The sequence below is a fragment of the Vipera ursinii genome, assembly GCF_947247035.1.
Source record: "Vipera ursinii genome assembly, chromosome: 6".
Classification (NCBI taxonomy): Eukaryota; Metazoa; Chordata; class Lepidosauria; order Squamata; family Viperidae; genus Vipera; species Vipera ursinii.
In genome coordinates, this window is record NC_139515.1 from 59,305,150 (window position 1) to 59,321,672 (window position 16,523).

Sequence of the window (16,523 nt, forward strand, 5' to 3'; positions counted from 1 at the left end):
CCAACCCCTGGTCTGTGGACCGGTACCGGGCCATGGCATGCCATCAACTGGGCCGCACAAGCAAAGTCCCATCTGCGGGATGTAGGCAGCACACAAAACCACACCCCCTACGGTCTGTAGAAAAACCTCTCTCTACGTAACCGGTCCCTAGTGCCCAAAAGATTGGAGACCTCTGGGTTAGAAGACAAAAGGCACAGTTGGAAATGTTACATTCTTTGCTTTCCAGCTGCCTCAGACATCCAGAGGGATTGTTCCATTACTGTAATATCAAAACTTCATTAGGGTAGGTCTGACCATACCATGGGCCAGATTTCAGGTAGTGGGCAGTATGTGTATATGAATCTGAGGTACATAATGGTGATTTAAGGAATATTGTGGTACTGTTAAAAATGTTATTTCCCCTGTTCTAAAAAAAGATTATTTCCAGATTAGCTTTTATCAATAGTTTACCTCCTATGATAATTAGAAAGAAATTGGTCAAAAACCTGACATTGTTATCCACACCTGCCTATTAATTCTAACTAAACACACTTACTTGGCAACTAATTCCTCCCACTGATTTCATTACACTTACTATTACAGAAGTGCCTGTAGGATCCCAACCTCAGTCTAACTTTTAACATTTCTACATTGAGAAGTGAATTTATAACACAAACCATCAACCACAATGCAAAGTATCCAGACCTGGAAAGCTTGACTCTAAAAGTGTGTCTCTGTTTTCACCACAGTGCTTACAGTAAATTGATCTCATTTCCTACCTTGGAGGCGCTTCACATGCTTTCACAGTTTGTGTCACATCCAGGATTTTTTTTTACATTTCTCACAATCAGGATGCACAACTGAGTACTGGAAAACAATGGAAGACTAGAACTTCTTGTACAAAATTATTATTATTATTATTATTATTATTATTATTATTATTATTATTATTATTATTATTATTACTACTACTACTAATAATAATAATAATCGTGGACAAAAATGCCAAATCCAGTCTAAACATCTGGCTGATTGTGCAATGAACCATAACAAATTGAGGACATGTAGGAAAGTTGGAAATCTATATCCATGTTCTTTCCCCCATGCACTTATGAAGGATATTCCATACGCTTCTAAGAGAGGCCTGAATTCAATAAAAAGATAGAATGAAAGAAATAGTTAATGTTTCTGAAACAACAGATAACAATATTGATCATTCACAAATTGCTTTCATGGTTTTCTTCTGTCTCTGCGGTCACTGGGGGGAGTCCCCCATTGTCATTCAGTCGTTTCGCCCTGTAAGTTTCATAGTGGATGTTGTGAGTGACTTCTTTTAGGTCTTGAAGGTGGGTCCTGGAGAACAAGGGAAAAAAAGGTGAACAGAAGACAAAAAGCATATCCTGTTACAACACAGAAATACAGGAGCACATATAAATAATAATAATAATAATAATAATAATAATAATAATAATAATAATAATAATAATAATAATAATAATAATAATAATAATGTTGGAAGGGACCTTGGAGGTCATCTAGTCCAACCCCCTGCTCTCGCAGGAAACCCTATACCATTTCATACAAATGGCTGTCCAGTCTCTCCTTTAAAACTTCCAGAGTTGGATCATTCACAGCTTCTGGAGGCAGGTTGTTCCACTGATTAATTGTTCTGTCAAAAGATTTCTCCTTAGTCCTAGGTTGCTTCTCTCTTTGGTTAGTTTCCATTAATTGCTTCTTGTGCTGCCTTCAGGTGCTTTGGAGAATAGCTTGACTCCCTCTTCTTTGTGGCAGCCCCTCAGATATTGGAACACTGCTATCGTGTCACCCCTTGTCCTTCTCTTCATTAAAGTAGACATACCCAATTCCAGCAACCGTTCCTTATATGTGTTCCTATTCAGTTATTTAATATGGCAAATGGTCAAAATTATCCAAATATATTAGCTTTTATATTTAAATTGTTTGAAGACTGAGTAGTTCCCTTATTCTCCTGCATTTTCATCTTTCAGGATTGTCATATATGATTGATAAATTTCTCTAACCCTTTTTTAACCTTGTAGCCATTATCACATCTTGTGGCAGAACATTTCTTAAGTGTCTATTATTTGAAGAAGTATTTTGTTTGTTCCAAATTTATCCTATAGTCATGAAAAATCTATCCAGCTTAATGAACTATAGACCATAGGGAGCAACTGAGAAAAAAGAAGTATTTGCATCTCTCCTTTTTATTACTTTATTTGTTCCCATTCTATGCAAGGTGGGAGGGGGTTAGCAAGTTCTTTGTTGTAAATATAGATAATCCTTGAGGTATGATAGGTCATTTAACGACTATTCAACGTTACCATAGACCTCCCAAAGTTAGATATGATCCTGTTACATTGCATGCAGCCATTCACCTCTGAGCACAGAGATGTTGCAGCATGCCCATTCATCTACTCCCCCGCCATCCTGCCCTGCCAGGTCCCCACAGGCACTGGGCCTGCTTTGTCCCCCCACCAAGTTCTACACACTTTTCACCCCCACTCGGTTTACTCAGTTACCTTTGGAGGATATCCAGAGCTCAAGAAATTGGGGTAGAGAAGCAGGACAGGCCGCTGTGTTGCTGGGCCATTGCTGGACCATGTGGTACAACCAAGGAGAAAAATCCTGCCAGTTTTCATTGCTAGCCTTAGCTCTCCCAACACTGCTAATGATGGGGTAGCCAAGGCTAAGGCTACCCCATCATTAGCCACATCATTAATGCTGGGGGAGCTAAGGCTAGCAATGAAAAGAAAGCCAGCAGGGTTTCTTCTCGATTTTGCCATGTGCCCCAGCAACAGAGTGCCCTGTCCTTCTTTCCTATCCTGACCTCCTGATCTCTGAGGATCTTTGGAGGGTAAGTGTGCAGTTGTGACGGAATGGGGAAGAGAGAAGGCCCATAGGGCTGTGGGGACCCCAAGGGGCAGGAAGTGGACCATTGGGTAAATCGGGATGGGGAGAGGCCTTGGGAGGCCTGATGCAGGTGGGTTTGTGCTTGCAGTAGGCCTCCCAGGGACTCTCCTACTCCTGAAGCATCCCATGCTCCACTTAATAACATATATGTTTGTTTAATGAATGTATTGGGATGGGGACTGTTAATGAGGCAATTCACTTAACATTCATCCTGAATTGGGCAGGCTCCATTACTCTCATAACCTGAGGACTATCTGTACTGTATCATCTCCCTAGAGACAAAGTTATGGCTGAATGCTGGTGAGGACTAGATTTTTTTTACCACTCAGTCCTCAGTCAAACTTACTCCCCTGTGGTGCCAAATTGAAATAATTTTTTTACCCTGGTCATTTTTAATGCTGTAGTATGGCAATAGCTTATTTAATTTTTTCAGTTTATTTTAGTAATTTATTCCAGTTTATTTTAGTAATTTATTCCAGTTTATTTTAGTAATTTATTCCATTTGAATAGGCAACATCTTTAAAAGTCATTCTCACCTAATGACAAAATCTCGTAGCAGAGCAAATTCACAATGGTTGAGATTTTCAACTGTAAATAAAGGAAATTACATTAATCACGTATAAGAATATAGTAATAGAATAACAAAACTGAATGGAAATCTTGAGGGCCAATCCTTGTTTGAAGCAGCACTAAGGTAAGAGGATATCTTGCCATTCTTAGGTCTCTCACATTATCTGAATGGTAGTGGATTAGATAAAACATTGCAGAAGAATTCCTTCCGATTTGTAAGAGAAGGAATGGCAGAACCTGGGGAGGGAATCTTTTCAACCTAGAATTACTACACCCCAAGCAAACTAAATCCACTCCCCCCCTTGAGTGCTACTGTCCTTTATTTAACACTAACCAGGTGCTGAATGTTAGTTGAGAAGATTCTTATATATACAGTAGGCTTTTAGCAATAAATCGGCTTAATTGATCCTTCTCACATGATCCTGGTCTTCCATGCCTGTCAGGATCTAAAACAACAATACTCGGCCTAGGAGATTAGAAAGAAGGGGCCTTTCCACCAACTTCTGCCTAGAATAGGCCTATGCCCTCATGTTTATCAAAAACGTTTTTCTGATGATTGTGGAAACCACCTGAATAATATAGGGCTGCTGTCAAAAAGTTCCAAAAATATCAACAAAAAGCAAGTGAAAGTAAGCGTAGCAGAGATTTGTGAGAAGGAGAAATTTACCTTCACTTGCCTCTTTCCACATTGTTTTCTCACTCATATTTTTTCCACAACTCTGTTTATTATAAATTCTTCTGTCAATTCAGTTACATAACTTTAAGAGGGTTATGAACAAATACCATATGAACTCAAAGCAAAAATCCACTAAATATAAAAAGTTACAACATATCGGAAATTACAACCAGCATGAATACACTAGTAAAACTATGGTGTCATATATTATCAAAATAAAAAAGTAATGTATTCAGGTACCAGTCCTCATTTTGTGTCCTAATGCAAGCTGAAAGACTCACATTTTTAAAAGCTTCCTGAGTGTTATAATTTATCATATATTATCCTTCCTGGTGCTTAAAACATTTAAGAGTTAATATCAAGCTATTATTCATTAACTGAGATTTTTTTCTTATATATTTCAAACTAAAAACTGATCTAATGGGGTTTCTCTTTTTCCTGCTCACCCCCTCCCCAGTTATTTACAGAAAATTCACCCTTGAAAATGACTGCTATATTTTCCTATTTTATGATTCAGTATTTCAGATAAGCTCTCCTCAATTTATTCATCCATATCATGAATAACTAATGAATCCCATAGAATAAGGTGGGAAAGATAGTGTACATTTTTGTAGGTCATAGGCAAGAATCTTCACAAAAAATGCAACTGGTACCATTTGCAGACTGTCTGCCAGTATTAGCATTTGCAATATAGTGATATCTAAAAATAGAGCAGTCAGAAATTACAGGATAATGATGTATTTACCTTCAATGACTCCCCAAGGTGTTTTTCTACCTAAGACTCTTTTCCCATTCACTTGATATTCTTTGTCACTGCCCACCACAGCAAATGGCATACTTTCCTGCTGAAATTATACATAGAAATTAATTTGCTTCTTTCTAGTACTGTACAAGTAAGGATGATTTTATTATTTGTTTGTTTGTTTCCCACCTTTTATTATTTTCACAAATAACATATCCAACCTCCTCCTAGTTTCCTCACAAGAACAGCCCTGTGAGGTAGATTGCACCAAGAGTAACACAATCACCCAGCTGGCTTTCATGACTAACTCAGGAATTGGTTCTTTCCATTTCACCAAACCTCCTGTACTGTTATAAAATAATATGTGTATACGAGCTGTCATTGCTAGTTTCTCTCTCTGTGCAGTAGGTCTATACACAGTACACGCAATGTATAATGGAAAATACATTTGAATACTAATGATCCTTTAAGCATCTAATAAATAAAAAGGCAGCACATAAATACGTCTAAACCAACAATAATTAAATAAGTTTGTAAAAAATGTATTTAAAAAATAGATTCCCTCACTAAATGCATAAATTTCAAATGTATGTAAAGATAAAAATTCCTTACATTCCAACTTTGGATTCAGTCTCTAAAAGCTACATATGATCTAATTTAGTCTCTAGTAAAAATAATAGTTTATAAAAATCTATAGTTTATATATTCTCAATAACTACATGCACATCCTACATATAGCTCATATCAAACAAACCAAAGATGAAAAAACAGTGGTTAAACTACCTCACAACCTACTGCAAAAAGTCAATTGGTATTATAAACATCGCACCCTGATTTTGTCATTCTCTGTTTTGTCTTCAAGGTCTTCATCAAACTCTTTCTGGGGATAAAATTCAATTCCATTGACTTCTAGTTCCTTACGGACCTGGTTAGAAAAAATATTTGAGGTTGAAAAGACTATGCAAGCAGATAGCATTTCTGACACAAACTAGAAAGATATCTGGATTGTGTGCTTTGCTAGATGCTTTCCCAAGGGAGACTCACCCTCTGTTTGAACTCAATCTTTTCTTCCATAGTCATGGTGTCTGCCTTGGCAATAACTGGAATAATATTTACTACTTTGCTCAAATGTTTCATAAATTCCATATCCAAAGGTCGCAAACTGCAGGAAGAAGATGATTAGACAATTATAACCATCTTTACTATAAAAAAGCATCTTAATAATTTAATAATAATTAATATAATTAATTCCTCTAATGTATTCAGCTCCAGTTTGGAAGGTGGGGGATAAGATACAGGAGCCGAGTTGATCTGTGACTCCAGGTCCTTTCCTATTAATTTATGGCCATCAGGAAGACACTTTGACTGGCAGAGAAAGAAAAAGAAATAAATTCTAGACACTAAAACTTCATGGAACATAAAATAAACAAAAAATCTCAGCGACCTTGAGGTAAAGTGCTAAATATAAAGATTACATAAATGCCTGTTTTACCAAGTACCACTCTTGTTGGCAAGCATAACTGATAGCAGTTACTAAAGAGTATAGATAGAGCTGGTAAAATAATTACATCTGTGTGATCACACATATTAATATATTCATATTAAATATCTAGAAACACTGTGTTCACCTACAGTACTGTATACTTGAATTTTGAAAAATTTATATATGAACCAGCCTTCAAATACACTATATTGAGAGTTCAACTAATCAAACGACAACTATAACACCAGCTACTACTTTCTACCTAACCCAGATAGAATTGGAAGAAGAAAAAGACTTGACTGATATAACGACAACAGGCATATACATAGAATGAAGGCTACTGCTAAGCTTGTAAGCTGCCCTGAGTCTTCGGAGAAGGGCGGGATATAAATGGAATTAAAATAAATAAATAAATAAATAAATAATAAAAAACTGAATTATCAAACCAAAACTACAATGGTTACAAAGGGGACATTTTCCTTGCAAAATTGATATTTGGATACGCTCCCTGGATTCAAATAAGGGGTATAGGAAGAAAGGGAGATACATTTGAGAATTTAAAGACGCCAAAAGGGAAGCCTGATTGGCACAAAAGGAAGGCAAGAGTTAGATTTAAAAAAATGAATTTGTTTCTTTTTTGGGATTCCTAAAGATAGAGTACAAAAATATTTTTCAATGGATTAAGGGGAATCTCTAAAAAATATAACTGATTTTACATTTAGGTTTTAGATCTGTAAGGGAAAACAAAAGTAAGCTTTTAGAATATAATTCTGAACTATATTATAGAATTTAGAATGATATATCAAAAGAGTATTTTAACAATTGATGTACAGTTAAGACGACTTATAGAATATATTAGTTACTACTTTTGAACTATATTATAGAATCTAGAATTTTATATATAAAAGATAGTATTTTAATAACTGTTGAACGGTTAAGACAAAAAATATCTAATAATTGGCGATTTGTTAAGATGAAAACTAGACTTTAATATTACAAAATATTCTTATTTTGTAATGAACAATGTAAGTTTTGTAGACAAGAGAATTATTCTTTATTGAAATAGGGGATTGTGGGTTACCCAAAAATTAAGCTTTCTTTTGTATATATAGGCTATTCTAGAATATTCTATTGCAATTAGATAAAATTTAAAAACAGGATATTGATATGTATTAGTGAAAATATATTGAAAATTTTGTTAATTGACTAGGTTACAACTAGAAGTGTATTAACTTGACTATTTTGACTATGTGATAACTAAGGGAATCAGAGAGGGAATCCCTGTTGATGCAACCTGAACTATTTACAACTTGTTATTTGTTATTTTGAACTACCCAACCACCATATTGCTTCATAAATACATGTATATGTAAATATTAAAAAATCAATAAAATTTGTATGTGTGTGTATATGTGTGTGTGTGTGTATATATGTATATGTATATGTATATGTGTATATATGTGTATCTATATCTATATATATCTATATATATATGTGTATCTATATCTATATATATCTATATATATATGTGTATCTATATCTATCTATATCTATATCTATATATCTCTATCTATCTATCTATCTATCTATCTATCTATCTATCTATCTATCTATCTATCTATCTACTGTCCTGGAAACTTGTATATAATAATTATAATGAATAGGAATAGCTCTTCTAGGTCTTCATATGCATGATTAGGTATAGAGATGTAACATGTCTCAAGCATGGATTTTGCTTTGGGTAAAGCTTACCACTCTCTTCTTTGGGCCTTTGGAAGAAATATTACCATGAAATCTGTGCTGCAGAAGTTACAAGGGGAATTTATTCTCGCATCCTGCTAGTCCGAAGAGGGTATTTTTTCCTCCCATTAATAAAACCTATCAGTAACAATCCTAATTCCCCTCTCTTCATCTTATGGACCAGCCCCAGAACTAGGAGAGATACATACGAGTGGCCTGTGGGAGAGATAAAGTAGAGGCAACAGTGGACTCTTGTATCTGGGATTCGTTTCTTTCTGGCAATATTCACCTCTTCCTTCAGGAATTTCTCATATTGCTCATTGATGTATTTTTCAATGGGCTCCCAGCTAAGCAAGCAGAAGAGAAGAAGCAGACAGACAATCTTTTTATTTCTTATTCTGACATGTGCTAATAGGTTTTGGGGAGGAAACAAACCACAGGCAATTATACAGGACCGAAATGATTTTTGGCAGGGTCCATTTTATAGCCAAATAATCTGACATTCTGATCTAACTGATATTACAAAATGAAATTGGGATGCTGCTAATATGATTTTAAATTTAGATTTTAGAATCTTTGTATTTTGCAACTGTCACCAGATTTCCACAATTATAACAAATTACTGAGGTACTGTATATATCGTGTATGGAACATGCTTTATGAGTCACAAAACAAATCATGTAGCATAAAAAATAGCTGGATAATTTTATAGGTCATGGAATAAATAGAATATCAAATTAGTAAAATGGCTAAAATGTACTAATGGTAAATGTTGTACGTTCTCTGAAATTATTTGTGATATTTTCATGTATATTAAGGAGGAAATTTAAAATTCCTTTGCAGCTTGGGTCTCTGGGATGACACATATTTTTCATATTGAAAAACATGTCCTTTATGCAGGATGTCCATTTTGTCATTTAGCAGTACAGTGTTCCCAGGGAATAGGGAACCATTCTAGAATTTGCAATGATGCTTATAGTGGTAGGAGCTTTCCTCAGAGATATCAAGTCTCTAATCCACTACAACTTTGAAATACAAACAGTTTCCCAACTGCTCTTCATACTGACAGCATAGTAAGCCACACTAAAGGGTTTTTGTAATTCTACTAGTACGACCATTTAGGGGGAAATTAACCTCCGTAACCTCATGTGATCAGTAAATCAGTTGTTAAAAATAATTTAACCAATACGAGATAACAGATAGTCCTTGACTTTCAACCACAATTGGGACTGGACTTGATTTTATGACCATTTTACTTTGGTTGTTAAATGAAACACATGGTCATTAAGCAAATCTGGCTTCCCCATTTATTTTCCTTATCAGAAGTCAGCTGGGAAGGTTGCAAATCATGATTCTGAGCACAGGATACCGCAACCATTATAAATGCGAGCTGGTTGCCAAGTGCCTGAATTGTAATCATGTGACTGCAGTGGAGGTGCAACAGTTGTAAATTTGGGGACAGGTTATAAGTCACTTTTTTCTGAAGGCGTCATAACTTTGAATCGTTACTAAATGAACACTCATAGGTTGAGGACTACCTGTATTAAAACATTCCTGTTGGCATTTGCTTAGTAAATGTCATCATATCATCAAAACTGTAGTTTGAAGTAACTTGGAATACAAGGCACATACTATATTGCTGTATGCTATTTCTGAAAATTTTTATGTGTGTGTGTATATTAATCAGAGTTTGCAAATAAGAATTCCACTATATTTAAATCCTACCCACTTCTCTACTTATATCAGAAAATACTTACCAATTTTCATTATTGATCTGGTCACCAAATCCAGGGGTGTCAATAACGGTCAGCTTCATTTTGACACCACATTCTTCAATAACTGGGGGAAGAATGTTCCTGTTACTTGCCTTCAAAAGTAATCTCTCTCTGTTTCTCTATCAATATAATTAGGGCATGAAGATCTTTCTAGAGGACAAAAAGAACTAAGAGTTTTATAGCCCTTTAGAAATAATTACTTCTCCAAATATATATTTTTAGTGAGTGGAGAAAGCATGTAGTGGATCATGAGTGAAACATTTGCAACCATCCCTAGGTGAATAAGACAGGAGTAAATAAATCCATATTCACAGGGAAGCCTATTTATGTTTGACATATATTAATAAATTAAATACTCTGATTATATTGTATTTATTTACAATATCTGTAATCCTTGACTGGTATGGACTAGAAGGCAATATCTAGTTGATATGTCCTTCAACTAGAAGATTACTTATAATCCAAATATAGCCCAAGTAAGACTCCGTTTAGTTCTTGGCACCAGGAAATAATCTTGACCAATAATAACAATGGTTCAAAGGTCATCTGATTGGATGGATTCAGCCATGCCACTTCCATTTATCCATATAGGGACAGTCCATCTCTGTACAACCACAGTATGTATAAAATTGTATGCAGCTAGGATTATACCTGAATAATACTGTATATTTCTGAATATGTCCTGCAAGGATGGGTGGAATAAGTAATAGGGATGGTATACTGGACTGGATCAACCTTTCAGAGTTGTATAAATGAGGTCTTTCAGATATATCAGTGCTTTCAAAGCTATTTTACCTTAAAGGTTCCCTAGTATATAATAATTACATCATTGTGATTAATGTATAGTATTGACACTTTCACAAATGAAAATATGGCGTGTCAATAACACTGGAGTACTACCCCCCCCTATATATATATGAGCTGTCCGGTGTGACTACTGCCTGTTCGATGGCCTTCAAGATAGGCTGAAAACAGGAAATGAAGATTTGCCCCATGTTTGGGGCCTAGCAAGGTAATCTAAATAGTTAACAAAGTATTTGACACATATCTCCCCTTGCAGAAGCTAACAAAGCGAGAGAGATCCTGTGGCTCAAGAGGTAAAAACAACTGCCTAAAGTGCAATCAGCCCAGGTTCGAAGATGGCAAGGTTTTAAAACAAACGTTCGAACACCGGGATAAGATAAAACCAAAACAGTTTAATAAAATCGAGCTTTCGTTGGCCAACTATATTGGGGAGACGGCAAAACGGTTGGGGACTAGGATGCATGAACACGAGCTTGCAGTTAAAAGACAGGAACAACATTTGTAGGTGTGGGCGCACATGGCTACACACAATCATACCTTCGATTTGGTGGGGGCTGAGGCGATTGCCCGAGATAACACCAAGGGCGGCCAATTATTTAAAGAAGCCTGGTTTTCGGACCGTTCCTCAATTAACCGCCATATAGACCTGCTCCCTGCATATCAACTCCATAGGAGTTGGGAAGAAGAACGGCGCAGACAACGCGAACACTCACGGAGTATATCGTCGAGCCGAGATCTGGATCACATGGTTACACAACAACATTGCATCGCAATAAGCAAAAAGGGGGAGGAGCAATCCCTAAGGATGTTTGGCATGAGGACACGCACAATGACGAGGGCGTCGATCGCGATCAGAAGAACAGGCAGCGATTCCCCCTCGACAGCTAGCACCCAGAGGCAATCGCACTCCATGGGAACAAGTCCAAAGCAGTTCGAGACAAAACAGCCGATGGAGGCAAATAGACCAGTGATGTGTTCCATGAGTAGAGCACAAAAGCGCCAGTGATATAAATGTGGTTCTGCCTCTCCAGCAATTCTATCCTGACGACGTTGGCAGTTGGCCAATGAAAGCTCGATTTTATTAAACTGTTTTGGTTTTATCTTATCCTGGTGTTATATATGTTTCAAATGTTAACTATTTAGATTACCTTGCTAGGCCCCAAACATGGGGCAAATCTTTATTTCCTGTTTTCAGCCTATCTTGAAGGCTATCAAACAGGCAGTAGTCACACCGGACAATTCATATATTTGTGTAAATTACTAACAAAGAATTAAAGGGAAACTGAGATGCATTTCTGACTCCTTCGTCGTCCTCAGTCAGCTATACCCTTCTGAGATTCGAACCTGGGCTGATTGCATACAAGGCAGTGTTATTTGCCTCTAAGCCACAAGGTCCCTCTCGCTCTGTTAGCTTTTTTTCTGCAAGGGAAGATATGTTTCAAATGTTAACTATTTAGATTACCTTGCTAGGCCCCAAACATGGGGCAAATCTTTATTTCCTGTTTTCAGCCTATCTTGAAGGCTATCAAACAGGCAGTAGTCAGAAATGCATCTCAGTTTCCCTTTAATTCTTTGTTAGTAATTTACACAAATATATGAATTGTTCGGTGTGACTACTGCCTGGAACAAACAGCCACATGCTTCTCCCAGAAGAAGGAAACAGAAGCCTGATGATGATGGATGGGATTCCATCGAAACGTTGCGCCTACACCTTTAATTCTACGCGGGGAAAAACCCGAAAAACCAAGGATCCACATACAGGCACCCGCGAAAACCTCAGAAAACAAATATATATATATATATATATATATATATATATATATATATATATATATATATATATATATATATATATATATAATAATATATAATACATACTTTACCATCTTAGGATATATTACACACAGACACACACACTTTCCAGAAGTCAAATGTAATATCCCAGTCTATTCTGTGTTATTCCAGAAATGGGTGCAAAAAGGTGAAGCCAGTATCACAGCATCACTATCCCTTCCATTAATATATACCCTTTATGTCAGTAACATGGGAAGCATGGTTGTTTTACTTATAGTTTTGTGTTATAGATAGTTGAGCAAGGGAAGTGAGTGCAGTGAGATCTCCTTTTAGTAAGTAGGTAAGTTGCTTTTCACATTTTCAAATTCTGCCACTGCATATCTACCCCAGCAAAACTACTGTTTTGTCTGTCAGACTACCAGCAAACTTTGCATCTATTTAGCCTAGTATTTCCCCTGCAACTGGCCCTACATCTATTGTCACAATTATTTTATATATTTTTTCAAAGAGATAATTCTTTAAAAAAAATAACTGAGCACCCCACTCCCTAGAACTGGAACAGCATAGCAGATTCTTTCAGATTCTTGTCATTCTCCTGGGAGAGAGAGCCCAAATTACTGGATGAAGAAAAAGCAAGGAGTTCTATTTCAGTCCTTCTTTTGAAAGCTGTGCTGCCCTGACCCTAATTCTTTTTGTAATTAATAAAGAAATGGCTTAAAAGCCTGTCATAATAAGCCACAGTTTATCTGCATACTAAGAAGAACTGACTTTTACCATGCCCAATAGCCTTGATTTCTACAGTCTTAGGGATCTTCTCGTCACGGTTCCAGCCTGAAGACTTCCTGCTTACTTGGGATTTGAACAGTGTGTTCACCAGTGTTGATTTTCCAAGTCCACTTTGGCCTAGGAGAAACAACATACAAACAGTATAAAATAAATCTTTGGCTAGTGTTAATTGCTACTGTATTTTTTTATTACTACTGCTTTGACTTCAAATCCTCCCAGGGAGCTCCTTTTAATGGCTCTTTTTTCACTTGCAAGGTATACCTCCATCAATCCCAGTGTTCCTCATTGATCACACAACATAGGCCATATCTTGTCTCAGCTCTGAGTTAAAATAGTAATAATCTTACACCAATCCTTCATAAAAGAAAAGGTTTATCTTGCTTAGGCCAGTCAGCATGGGCCTAAGAATACACACACACACACACACACACACACATACACACACACAATTTATACAGCTGCCTGGAATGGACCATTATTGCAATGTGTGATTTGGGGTGTATCCTGAGCATGTGGGAAGATTTAGCTACACTCCTCGTTTAGGTTACTGGCCAACTGGATATTTTAACCATTAATCAGATTTTGACCAACTACCTGTCTGGAATATGTGAAAACAATAACTTAGTTATCAAGGAACTAAGCATGCAAAAGAATGAATAATCCAGACAACCTATTGTATGGCAGCATCTCTTTTTACGTGTCACAGCAAAAGCTGGATGGTAAACTAGTGAAAAAGGACCATTGGGTAGATTTAAAATATAATAAAGAAATGCTGGCAGCCTTTCTCAACTTGGTACCTTCCAGACATGTTGGAATCAGAACTGCTGTTGCCCATGGAGTTTGGGAGCTGTAAAGCTCATTTACACATCCTCCTTGCCTAATGTGAGAATGTCTCCCCCCTGCTTTTTGTTAAAAGAAGCAGGTAACTTTGTCCAAGCAACCCAAATCCACTGTGAAAGCAACTATACCTCAAAAGTTATGGGTTTTTTTGTTTATGCCTCTACAAGTGGATTTTAGCTGTCTGTCTGCAGCACAACATTTCACTATAGGCAAATACTTCTGCTCCAGTTGGTTACCATGCGTTGTGGTAGAAACACCTCTTTTCTGCTCACTGATATCCATGTCTGTGTAAGCCTGGCCACAAGGCTGCCTGCCCCCTGTTCTGAAAGGATTTTCACTGATGGACTGGTAAAATGCTGGACTGCTTAATGAATGGACAGAAAGGCTGGAGTGGTCTGATACTATGTTTTTAGTTTTTTTTACTATTTTCTTTTCCTTAATCAGGTGAAGTTGACAAATGTTCTGCCAAGTTCCTCCTCTGGCATAAGTATCAGGAAGAACAGTAAAACTGAATTTTTCTTGTGCTGGATGAGAAAATGTCAAGCACAAGAAGGAATCAATGGAGGCAGCTCATATAAAAGCCACATTGTTCTTCACCACCACCACCCCTCCAAAAGTAAAGCTGTTTGCTTTCTTGGCATGGATAACGGGGGGGGGGGAGCAAGGGAATCTATCAATCAGGGTCTGTGATTATTGTCTGGCCAACACTTTTGTCAATGTCATTTCCAACTGATTTAAGCAGAGAAACAAAAAGTTTAAAACTGTCACATGGAAGCAGCCATGGCATCAATTTGTTTGGAGGATATTCATCCAGGCAGAGACTGGTTGAAGTTTGATTACTGATTGCCATGAGAGAAAATGCTAGGTCAAAAGAAAGAACTATTTAGGATGAGATACTTGCTTGGTAGGGCAGCAATCAGGAGCAGAAGTAGAGCCTCAAGGAAATACTCATGCTTGTAGGAAATGCTGCAAGGCAACTTCAAAGAAAGTACCTAGATGAAGTCTCTCCTACCCCAAGCCTTTCTTTCCTACCTACAACCATGATGTTGAAGTCAAATCCAGTTTTCATGGTCTTCTTCCGCATTTGCTCTATGATAGTATCAATCCCAATGTAACCCAGTAGGTTGGAATTAATACTGACAGGTTTCATTGGTACTACTGGCTTTTGCCGTGGCTCTGGTACCAATTCAGACATGACTGCTTCAGACTTGGTATCTGCTGAGCCTGCAAATGGAAGGAAAATGAAGAATAAATTATTTCCCCAAAGCAAGTTGAATATAAGCACTAGTTCTTGGGGTTGATATTCCTGACCAGTTTGCCCTGTCTTGAGTATGGGCCTTTGACATATTTTTATTTATTTATTTTATTTTATTAGATTTATATACCGCCCTTTCCCGGAGGACTCAGGGCGGTTTACAGGGCATTTTAAAATCATACCAATACAAAATACAAGTTAAAAGAGAAATAAAAGATTAAATTATCCCTGAAAATAAAGCCCCAGTTAAAATTCTCATTTTGCAGGAATACATGATATTGCCCTTTGGCTGCCCTAGGACATCAGGAAGGCAGTCTTTATTCTTGCTGTACATTAAGTGCCAGTTCAAATGGTGCTATTCAGTTCACCTATTGAATTTGATTTCACTGTGGAAAATACCCTATTTCTGATTAGTTCTTATGTACTGTAGCAAATACTGCCTTCCCCCTTCAGTCGCTGATGGAAATCCCTTTCCCCCTCCCTCTCCTTTCCTCTTTTTCTGGTCCAAGACAGGTAAAGAAGAAGGGGAATCTGTCACCCAAGAGCCATGGAAAATGCAATTAGATTAGGCTGCCACCATGGCCAAACCAGAAGAACCAGTTAAATCAGAATAGAGATTTTATAAACCAGTTTCCTTTCCATCCAGGAGTTCAGAAGCTTAAAGCTGGAAAAGCTTTCAAATGGATAAAGAGTCAACAGACTAAATAGCCCAAAGATTCATTCCCCTTGTATCTCCAGAGAAACCAACATTCTCCACATTAAACCACATGGGTACTGTATAAAGAAAATAATCAGTCCCTAGCCCAATATGCATAGGGCTTGTTTGTTTGTTTGTTTGTTTGATTGTGTGAAAGGAAAAAGAGTTCACTTGCTGGATTTTTTGTAATATATCTATTTTCAACTTAAAGTTTGCTAGTGAGATGTCCATGAGATTCATGCTTGGGGGAAAATTTGTATTTGGTTCAGGCACCTGTCAATTGCCATTAAAGTACTAAATCTGTTTCTGCTTTATAGTAAAATGGAATAACTCCTCTCACCAAAGACCCATTTCTCTTTATCAGAATGTCTGTATTTGGGCTCTTCTAAGTGGGAAAGTAGTACAGATTAAGGACTAATTCAGACAATACACATACCCTAATTTTTTTTTTCAT

The 16,523-nt window shown here is 36.9% G+C and overlaps 1 protein-coding gene across 1 annotated transcript; it reads right to left on the reverse strand.

The window, feature by feature from the left end:
• Positions 1–1,196: 1,196 nt before the first annotated feature.
• SEPTIN3 (septin 3) lies at positions 1,197–15,330 on the reverse strand (the record flags this gene model as incomplete). The annotated part of the gene is made up of 9 exons (XM_083366833.1): positions 15,150–15,330; positions 13,266–13,394; positions 9,876–9,957; positions 8,328–8,465; positions 5,940–6,057; positions 5,725–5,820; positions 4,899–4,998; positions 3,444–3,495; positions 1,197–1,332 (listed from the first exon to the last, which is right to left on the reverse strand). Exons 1-9 carry the CDS (start codon positions 15,310–15,312, stop codon positions 1,197–1,199), a joined length of 1,014 nt encoding a protein of 337 aa, XP_083222959.1. The 5' UTR covers positions 15,313–15,330.
• Positions 15,331–16,523: the final 1,193 nt, after the last annotated feature.